The sequence below is a fragment of the Saccostrea echinata genome, unplaced genomic scaffold (assembly GCF_033153115.1).
Source record: "Saccostrea echinata isolate AGI-Se365-2 ecotype Australia unplaced genomic scaffold, CSIRO_AGI_Sech_v1 ptg000086l, whole genome shotgun sequence".
Classification (NCBI taxonomy): Eukaryota; Metazoa; Mollusca; class Bivalvia; order Ostreida; family Ostreidae; genus Saccostrea; species Saccostrea echinata.
The window spans coordinates 3492501-3503362 of NW_026889835.1; the positions used below are offsets into that span (position 1 = coordinate 3492501).

Genomic DNA, 10862 nt, shown 5'->3' on the forward strand with positions numbered 1-10862 from the left:
ACTGACCTGTACAACAAAAATTGTAAGTTTCTTTTGTATCTTACTTTCCTGCATTAGACGACGTATTACAGTTATATTTGTCGCTACTGAGTGCTGTATAGCATATGTCTGTCCAAACCGGTGTCGACTGATTATACTGAACAGTGTCCAAGTCAGGCCCTTTATATAGGGGTCCTCAGATATAGCGAGAATCCAAACAAAAATGGCGGACACATTGCTTTTACGAATCATGTTCAGCTTTAATACCCAGGAGCAGAGATTTTAAAAGAATAATGTATTTTCACTATATATCCAATAGAGGCCCACCCTAACACCAGAACCAGGGCCACAAATTTCACAATTTAGGTAGGCCTGGTAGGGTCATTCTTGCTTCTCATAACCAAGCACTTAGTTTGTATTCTAAATAAGCAGGAGAAGTGAAGATTTTCATAGAATTAATGCACTTTCACTACAAGACCAACAGAGCCCCAACCTAACACCAGTTCGGACTGTTGGAAATGGCAGTAAAAGAAATATTCTGTAAATTTTCAGACTGATGGATTACAAACACCAATCAATGCTCAAGTTCTTCTGCCTTTTACATGCTGTACAACTTTTGTGTTACCATAAACTCCTTGCTGTTTTTGAAGGAATAAAAAACTTTTATCTGTATCTGTACCGTAAACATTTTACAGGGAGAAAAATCAATGAGCTCTGAACTCGCTCTATATTTTAAAAACCCTGAGGGACAATGACCCATTGTTACAGAGCAATTTTGGTGGTTGGGGGGGGGGGGGGGGTTTCCACTCTTATACACTAATTTTCTAGTGAAAAGTATTAGCACTATTCTATCGGACTGGTATGTTTGACATAATTACAAAAGAGGACTTAGTATATGTTGTAATTCACATTTTATTTGTGAATTTATAACACATATTCAGGAAACTCAAATGCAACGTCTTTTCCTGTAAGTTTCTTGTACACAGCTGTGAAAGTATCCACCTGAAAGCAAATATGAAACTCTCAGTCATACATGTACATCCAACATTTTCCTCAAGTTTATCCAAGTCAGTTTCAAAAAAAAAAAAAGTAATAATCATGAACCTATTTAACACTGTGCGGTATTTTCTTTCTCAAAATTTTAATTTCAACTGACAAAATGCAACCATTTATCTCTCAAAAACAGTGCATAACTAAAAATAAATCTACTACAAACGTACAACATTATATAAATAAGTGCATGTTTTTTCAGGGTAACAGTTGAAAATGACACCCCAAGAGAAAACCAATGTCAGCAGAGGTTGACAAAATTTTTTGATGGGTCTCAATTTCAACTGTTATCCCCAAAACATGCACCATTTTATTTATCATACTGAATGTCTCATCGAAATATGAACATAAAAATTTGGAGATTGTCGTTAACTTCATGGTTGAACAGCTTTCAAACTTTGCACTTCCATTTTTCTCAGTAAAAAGGCTTAAAAAAAGACTAGTTTCTTTATTGTTGGTGACCTGAGCTGGTAAAATATAGTATGGGAGGGGATAACCTGTACCTGTACTTCTCTTCACCTTGCCAGACAGGGTTTTTTTTTTTACCCACTAAGATTTTATCCATTTCAGATCATTCAAAAGCACTAATAGTACTGTCTTCAGAATATCTAGTATTTACTTTAGAGTACAAAAGATTTCTATACTAAATATGACCTATGTACATTATGGCAAACACTGACCTTGTGTTCAATATTTGTCTGTTGGTTCTTGTCCAAGTGCACCTTAATCAGTCGGGATCCATCTAACTTAATTCTAATTCTCTTGCCAACAATTTCTGCTGGGAAAGCTAGATCCTCAAGGATGGCATCATGGACTGAAGTTAGTGTACGACTGAAAACAAAAGTTTATCTCATCAATTTAATGTTGATTTGGTTAAACAATACCTGTAGCAGCAAAATAGTTATCAAACTCATACTCTTTAATACTAAGTACATGTACATTGAGATATCATGCATAATACAAGCACTCTGGTCAACCAAAACTTCATGATTATTTACTAGCATAAGACATCAATGATCATATGCAACCCCCTTCCAAGAAATCAGTGAAACTTGTCGAATTACATAACTTTTCTTCATTGACACTTGTTTTTAAGTTTTACTGATACCTACAGCTGTCACAGTTTCCCGAAATAACAGAAACTGTGGTCCAAGTTCTTGGTTTGGTTTTGTGTTCCATTTTTCCAGATTTCGGTTCGGTTCAGGTTTACATAATAGAATCTGATTTATACAAGAAATGGCACTGAAATCAAAGAATGACGATACCAGTGATGAATAAACATGACAACTGAAATCTATTTCATCCATTACAAAACACTTGTCACAAAAGGATGGGATCATTATCAAAACCAGCAAGTGTGGTCATGTTGTAGCTTACAGTCAGCCTAGTGGTCCTAAACACCGATGTCAAGACATTTATATGGTTAGGATTCTTTTTCAAGGTGCATTTAATGTAACAAGTGAAAAATTTACAAGTTCATTTCATGAACTTAAGGTTTAAATAGATGAGAAAACCGAAAACTTACAGAACCGACCTGACCTGAAAAATTTTGGAACTGTGACAGCCTGCAGTATGCAGAAATTTTTTCTTATATAGTAAAATCAAATTTGGGAGATCATAAAAAATCACTGCTAAATATACAAATTTCAGAGATACTTCTTGAGACTTAATTTTACTGGTTCATGGTAGACCAGAATAACATGCATTACAAAACTCTACAACATGCAAAGGCTCCTTTCAAATTCATCTAAATAAGCATACACTTAACCACCCACCCAAAGACCTACTTCAAAACAATTCTGCTTAATTTCAAACCTTTGATGTCATGATCTACTACCATGTTTATCAAACCTAAGGGTACAAAGTTTTGGTTCAATAGCCAACTTCTTATTCAATAGACTAATTTCATCCAAAACACCATCCACTTTTTCCCAACAATATAAAATAGCATTTTCTTTCAGTATATAATTCCTGTGGATTGAGATACGTACGATCTAGGTCTCTTCTGCTTGTTCTTCCTCCTTGTCTTTCTGGTAGGTTTCGGGAGGATTCTCCTCTACAAAACACAGTATTCACTTAATACTAAAATGTACACAGTCAGACAAAAACTTATTGAAACTTAACTTTCAAACTATAATACTTTCTTTGAAAGAATAGGGGTGAAACGATATGCCTCCTTCACGATACGATATGTATCGTATAATTTTGTCATGGTACGGTTATTTTTGATACAATACATTTTGATAGAAGAAAACAAATTCAATGTTGTTTTATGTTTTGTTTCAATAAATCCTGTCACTAAATCTACATTCAAATTGACTAGAAGAAATTAATTAGAATGATTTAACGCTTCAAGATTATTTTACAAACTACCAGTCCTCAAAAATTTACGTATTTAAAACTAAATTATGCTGAGTAGCGTGTTTTTACTTATACCAAACCTGACTGAATAACAATCCGAACAAAAAATGAACCGACCCGAAAATGGAGATTTTGTACCGTGTATCAAACCGAGAAAAATTACTGCGGTGAATCGATACTGCAGTGAACTGTTTCACCCCTATGCAAGAATCTGTTTTATACAAAAAAAAAACAAAACAAAAAAAAAAGATTCTTTCAAGATCCACTTTCTAGAAAGGCAAAAATATACTTCCTTTCTGGCAGAAATTCTTTACAATTTTTTATATTGATGTCAATGGGCTTGTGAGCATTCCTCTTGAAAATCCAAGTCACAATTAGTATTTCTGCAGAAAGTTAATTAACTGGATTAATTATTCCTACGATCTATCTGCTTTGTATACCTGATCACACCTCTGGAATTTCCAGGGATCTGTGTTTTATGTCCTGTTCACAGATTTGTATTGTTAGTAGGTATTTAGAGATTGATCACTGTTCGATATCTTCACCTTTTCAAATTTCACCAGACACAGCTTATGCAGCAGCATCAGGTGCACAACTCAAGGTATGCAAGTGTATTTGTAGGCCTTTCAACTGCCGCTAGGGTTCGATATAAAGAACCGATAACTCATTACCGGAACTTGTTTAAAGCAGGTGCGAGGTATCTAGTTATTTTTTAAACAGGTCAATTTTCAGCATTTCCCAATTTTTCCTTTGCTGTCAGTGGAATCCAGTGGTTTTAAAATTTAGCACACATGTTAAAATTATTTATAATGTAGTTTTCGACACTGGGAAATAATATATAAGTGAAATTTTTAATAAAAATATAAAGTGAAATCTACCCCCCTTCTTAATTTTAACCTGATTAAATTTTTATACTTGGTCGTTCTTCTTCGTGCTTGGTAAAACGAATAAGATAATTAATTGTTGCATTTACTTGTAGAAATGTATATCTTTAAATAAGAAGAACAACAATGAACACACAAAAAAACATGACATTATATTTTCTTCCTCGTAACAACTGTCAGAGAGAGTTAAAAATCTTGAATTTAGTCGGTTCCCCATTCATTTGATCCCGTTATTTCAGATAGAGTGAGGATATTCTCCTTGTTTTGGTCAACCCTTTTGTGTACAAAACAATGTAAGGAACCCTTTTGTGTACATAACAATACCAACTGAAGCAGCCTATATGTCATTCCTATAAACGATAACTCATAAATTGGCACTTTGTTGGTCGTTTTTCCAACTTTAGTTACCTGTCCTTAAAACACATCGTACAAATCAATTATTAATAATTAAATTTTTTAAAGATTTAATTAAAGGTATATATATATTATAATCTTTTTTGAGAATTCCACATAGCTGTAAATTAATCTATCAAATGTTTTTTACCATACACACAACCTGAAAAATTAGTTGAAAGGCCTAGTATTTGTTTTATGTAAGGCTTGTATCTGACAACCCAGCTCAAGATTCATGTCAAATAAAATTACATATGATTTCTTTCTTTCTTTTGATGCTTTCAAACAAAAACTGGACTTGATACTCTAGGTAGACCTTTTTTCTAGTTTGGATCTATAAATTTGTCTATTTTTACCTAATACGTAAAATTACAACCAACCTGTGCAATAAATACTACATGTTTCCCACTGAACTTCTTTTCAAGCTCTCTGACCAGTCTTGTCTGGATTTTCTGGTAAGCTCGGAGTTGAGGAACTGGTACAAAGATCATGATAGCCTTCTTGCCCTGAACATCAATTTCCTGACACAGAAAAAAGAGGATAGTTTTAATGACAATATACAATCACTAAATCAATTACCATTGATCAGTAACAATACAATGTTTTAATCAAAATATTTGGGCTGTTTTAAATTACTGAGCAAATTTGATGAAATGTTTGAGAATAGAAAACTAAGTTTTAAAAAAATTAAAAAAGCACGGAGATAAATTAAGGTACCTTGGCTCCTGTTATGTACAGCTCTCTCAGCTGTGCCTTAAGGTCACTGTTCATCTCAAGCTCCAGAAGAGCCTGAAAATTAAATAAACAACAGTCAATTTCTTGTTATCATGAAAATAATCATATTCAATCCATGGTGTCAGCAGCACTGACATTTCACTGTTTTGGGGGTCAAGAAATATTACTCCAAAAGACTTTTTCTCTGGTCTAAACAAGATAAACTAGCAATTCTGAGTACTCTGTAACATTTTGCACAGAAGTACACAATTATTAAGTATCCATTTCATTACAAGCACTTCATCACTTGGTTCAGGTTGTATACTTTAAGTACCAATTAATGCAGAACACTCATAATTTTTGAAATTACATTTCTGCTTTCAAATTTTCTTACCTGAGAAATTGATGACTCAAACTCATCTGGCTTTTCGCCTTGCGGCTTCACAATTTTAGCGCTCGCCGAGTACATCTAAAATAAAAATTATTCTAATATTTACTTCTAATGAGGAAATAATTTACATCAAATGCTGAACCTCATTCTCTAGTCACCAAGTCAGGACTTATCAGAGTTGTCGAAAACTGTTGGTCCTTTTGGCAAGGCCGGTAAAAATTTGTCTGGACCAAAAACTTGCAACCAAACATCAGTCCAAATGACCATTTGAAAATTTGTTTAAAAGATCAGGATTGGGGTGTGCAGGTGAAGCTCAAACTCAGAAACAGCAAAGAGGCAGCTTGGTAACAATTGTCGATCAAATTTGTTAAAGCAGACATAAATCATGTTATTTAAATCTCTGATAAAAGACTATCCCAAGAAATGAAATTTGAGAGATCAAAGGCTGCTGAGAATAATAAAGGGCAGTTTGGTGCACTGATTTATTTTCCTTTCTCATTGTACAAAATATGGTACAAGTATCTGGTCTGATTAAATTTTTCCCTGACCGACGGAACTTTCGACTTTGTCAGACCAAATTTCTGACAGTGATTTAAAAATTTCAACAACTTTGCTTCTGTATTTTTTCCCTAGGGTAGTGGTTGGCTAAAATTTTCAAACCTAATAACGAACATTGGTAAACTCTGTTAATTTTGTGCTTGGAAGCAGAATAAATTTTCATTTTAAAATGACATTCAAAAGCTTGTACAGTCCCAAATATCTTTTGTTTCGAACTTCCCAAATAACAACCCACTATCCAACTCTCCACAAAGAAGAAAGTGACATGAAATCTTTTTCTTCAAATCACGTTCAGAAGTAAACAAGTTACAACACCAGGAACATATACAAGCTAATAACTAATGTCACAATGTCCCTCCAAAGTTCTCTTTTCATTTGGAGAATAAGAAAACACTCTTCTATTCTTAATTTACACATAGCCATTTCCTCTAACATGTCCAACACTGTCAACACATTCTAACACAATGTATATCATCAGAGTAAATTCGTGACAAGATCCCCCATCCATCAAAATCTCCCTCAAATCGGGACTAAAACCCATCATCATGAGTTATTTTGCCCTTGACTGATAGGGTTACACTAAGCATTATATAATTCTAAAGTTTAATGAGCATTCTCTCAGTATTACTTGGACTGTTTACAATTTTATTGACAAATACCGTCGTAGTCGCACCTTGTCAATGGCGGCGACGGAAGAAAGGATCTTTCCGGAGAAAATCGCTGGTTTTCTCTGTTTCGTTACTACTTTGTTTTCCTGTAATAGATAAGTCTTACAAAGAATTTTTCTCATGTAAGATAATCTGAGATATGCTCATTTCCCTTTTAAAAGTATTATTCTCGTAATAAGTTAAATATATATATATATATATATATATATATATATATATATATATATATATATATATATATATATATATATATATATATATATATATATATATATTTTATGCATTCTCAAAAACGAGCCTGTCCGGCTAACGTTGTTTTCCAGAAAAGATAATAAAAATAAAATAAAATAATCCATAAGAAGATTTCATTCATTTTTTTTCTTTTGTGATATTTTGGCTTTGTTAAAGAAAAAGGGACTCAAAAAACGATAAAAGTGGTGTGATATATGGCTTTCATATTTCAAATGTGTATTCCTTGTGACAAGACCTTTCTTTGGGTACCATCATACTGGACCTTTTGGCCTTGACCTTGAAGTTGACCCACTTTTGCAAAATTTTATCAGACTTTAACTTGACTACAACATTTGAACAGTTGGTGTAAGGGCTTAAATCACACTTCACACATGCATTTCTTGTGACAAGTCATTCCTTTGGATACCAACAACTTTGACCATTTGACCTTGGAGTTTGACCTACTTTTGAAAAAAACTTTAACCTTGGCCATAACTTTTGAACAGTTGGTGCTAGGGCATTCATACTTCCCGAGTGTATTCCTTGTGACAAGGCCTTCCTTTGAATACCAACCCCATTGACCTTGACCGTAGAGTTTGACCTACTTTTAAAAAATGTTAACCTTGGTCATAACATTTGAACATTTGGTTCTATGGCTTGCATATTTCACGTACATGTGTATCACTTGTGACTTCCCTTGGGCTCCATTTTACCTTGACCTTTATGTTTTACTTTAAGATTACATCTCAAAGTTCAAAGTCATCATATCAGATAGATGACAACTTTCAAGTATATACACTGTAAGCAGTCCTGTGAGAGATGACTGCATATGCACACATGCAGAAATATGTATCTGACATTACTTAATAACAATTCAGATTTCATTTTGTATATTCAAATAATTTAATTTTGGTTGTAACGTGGTATTTGATGGGATAAAAAAATTTACACTGTATTGTATAAACTGTGTTTCCAACAACAAAATGACTTACATCAAAAAAGTATCGATTCGCCTGACGTTACATTCAAATTTTGTACAATTTGAAGTCATTTTTAAGGGCAATCATCTTTTTCTTACAATAAATGAATGAAAATTAAATTATATGGAATGAATTTTGAATTTAAAAGCTACCCATTTTTAGCTCACCTGAGCCAAAGGCTCAAGTGAGCTTTTCTGATCAAAATTTGTCCGTTGTCTGTCGTTGTTGTCCTTGGCATCGTTGTTGTTGTAAACTTTCCACATTTTCATCTTCTTCTCCAGAACTACTGGGCAAATTTTAACCAAACTTGGCACAGAGTATCCTTGGGTGAAGGGGACTCAAGTTTGTTCAAATGAAGGGCCACGCCTTCTTCCAAGGGGAGATAATTGCGAATTCATGAAAAATTTATGGCATGTTTCAAAAATCTTCTTCTCAAGAACCACTGTGTTAGAAAATATGAAACTTATGTTGTAGCATCCTCAGGTAGCATAGACTCAAGTTTCAAATCATGACCCCCAGGGGTAGGGTGGGGTCATAGTGGGCAATCAAAGTTTTACATAGGAATACATAGGGAAAATCTTCTTCTCAAGAACAGCAAAGTCTTGATTGGTCATATTTATATGGAAGCATTCTCAGGTGGTGTAGATTCAAATTTCTTCAAATCATGACCCCCGGGACTAGGGTGGGGCCACAATGGGCGATCAAAGTTTTACATAGGAATACATAGGGAAAATCTTTAAAAATCTTCTTCTCAAGAACAGCAAAAGCCTTGATTGGTCATATTTATATGGAAGCATCCTCAGGTAGTGTAGATTCAAGTTTGTTCAAATCATGACCCCTGGGGGTAGGGTGGGGTCAATGAACAATCAAAGTTTTACAAAGGAATATATAGGAGAAATCTTAAAAAATCTTCTTCTCTAGAACAGCACAGCCATGATTGGTTATATCCTCAGATAGTGTAGATTCAAGTTTGATCAAATCATGACCCTCAGGGGTAGGTAAGGGCCACAGTGAAAGTTTAAACTTGTAGGAAAAAAGTCACAGTTAGTCAAAAAAAAAATATGTAAGCATCCTTAGTTAGTGTAGATTCAATTTTGTTCAAATCATACCCCCCCCCCCCTCCCTCTTAGGGGTAGGTCGGGACCACTTATGCATTTAAGCATTGCAATACTAAACTGATTTTTGCTTTTTTCCTAGCCACAGTGCTCCGGTGAGCGATGTGGCCCCTGGGCCTCTTGTATATGATATAAACTGGGTTGGACAGTTTATGCTTTATAAACTGCGAAGAGGTTTATAAAAAAGTGTAAACTATTCCAACTCAGTTTATACCATATAAACTTGGTAGCTGTTAAATTCATTCCTTTTGGTGACCTACATTCCTGTACATCTCTAAGCTTTTAATTTGGTGACTAACATTCCTGTACATCTCTAAACTTCTAATTTGGTGACTAACATTCATGCACATCTCTAAACTTCTAATTTGGTGACCTACATTCATGCACATCTCTAAACTTCAACATAATATTACATAACAGTATGTTACCTGGAACTGGAAACAGATTTTATATTTCATACATATAGCAGTACCGATTTGTCTCTCTATCAATTATCAACAAAATTACTGTTACACTTAAATTCAGTATAATTAAGTATTATTCAGTATAACTACTCAATTTTTATTTGTGAAAAATTTATTTTCACGTATTTAGGCAAACCTGCTTGCTTGCTAACATTTCAGTCTTCACGTATATTTGTATCATTAAGATTTATTTACAACAAGAACCAAACTTTGTGATTTTTTTCTTGCCTATAAATATTGTATCAAACTACTATCTCATAAAAGTAATACAGTGAAACCTGTCTTACCCGACATGCACTAGGAGACTAATCTTGTGTCGAAATAGACAGGGTGTCAGATTACACTGTGTTTTAAAAGAACATGGAAAATAGTAAAATGGCAAAAAAAATAAATTTAAAGCAGAATTCTACAGTGAAACAGATTGCACAGGTGTCGGATTAGACAGTTTTCACTGTAATTGTTTCAAAAATTTAGTGATCTGCAGTACTGATTATGATGTACAGCATACAACTGATGACAAATTGATTCGGACCATTATCAAAATATTGCTCAGCATCAAGTTTGTTACCTATAATCTGAAAAAGTTTCTCTTCGAAAAAATGTGTAAATTATTTTAACACACCTGTTGATAATCGTAAAATTACACAAAGGTATATTGTAGTACAGACAACCACTCTGCAAAATGCTTAAGCACAAAAGATTTTAAGATTATACTTGTAGAAGTAAAATAAATATAGCAACATGAGAATATTTCAAGAAAGACAACTCTCTCTGTCTCCTTTTACAATATCCAACAATTAAGAAAATGGCACAAATTTACAAAATACACTTAATACATATGCACATAATTTAACTTGAATGAAAAAATCTGCCTTTAACAAAATAAATTCAATTTCTGATTGCAATATGTTTTCAAATAGAAAACATTATGGTATATATATTGCACTCTCTCACTTCAGGCCATGAATTATATCAAAATTTTTGTGACATGACATGGTTGTAAAAAAAATCATGAAAAATATAAATACAGTATAATTTGTCCAAACTGGATACCACTGGTTCCGTAAACATTGG

The 10862-nt window shown here is 33.6% G+C and overlaps 1 protein-coding gene across 2 annotated transcripts; it reads right to left on the bottom strand.

Moving 5' to 3' along the window:
- Nucleotides 1-873: 873 nt before the first annotated feature.
- LOC133177135 (small ribosomal subunit protein eS7-like) lies at nt 874-7078 on the bottom strand. 2 transcript variants are annotated; one of them, XM_061312239.1, is made up of 7 exons: nt 7004-7078; nt 5776-5850; nt 5385-5456; nt 5048-5188; nt 3021-3085; nt 1710-1860; nt 874-981 (listed from the first exon to the last, which is right to left on the bottom strand). In XM_061312239.1, exons 2-7 carry the CDS (start codon nt 5848-5850, stop codon nt 904-906), a joined length of 582 nt encoding a protein of 193 aa, XP_061168223.1. In that variant the 5' UTR covers nt 7004-7078; the 3' UTR covers nt 874-903. The 2 variants fall into 2 exon arrangements, with proteins under 2 accessions (XP_061168223.1, XP_061168224.1); XM_061312240.1 differs by having other exon boundaries at nt 6990-7060.
- Nucleotides 7079-10862: the final 3784 nt, after the last annotated feature.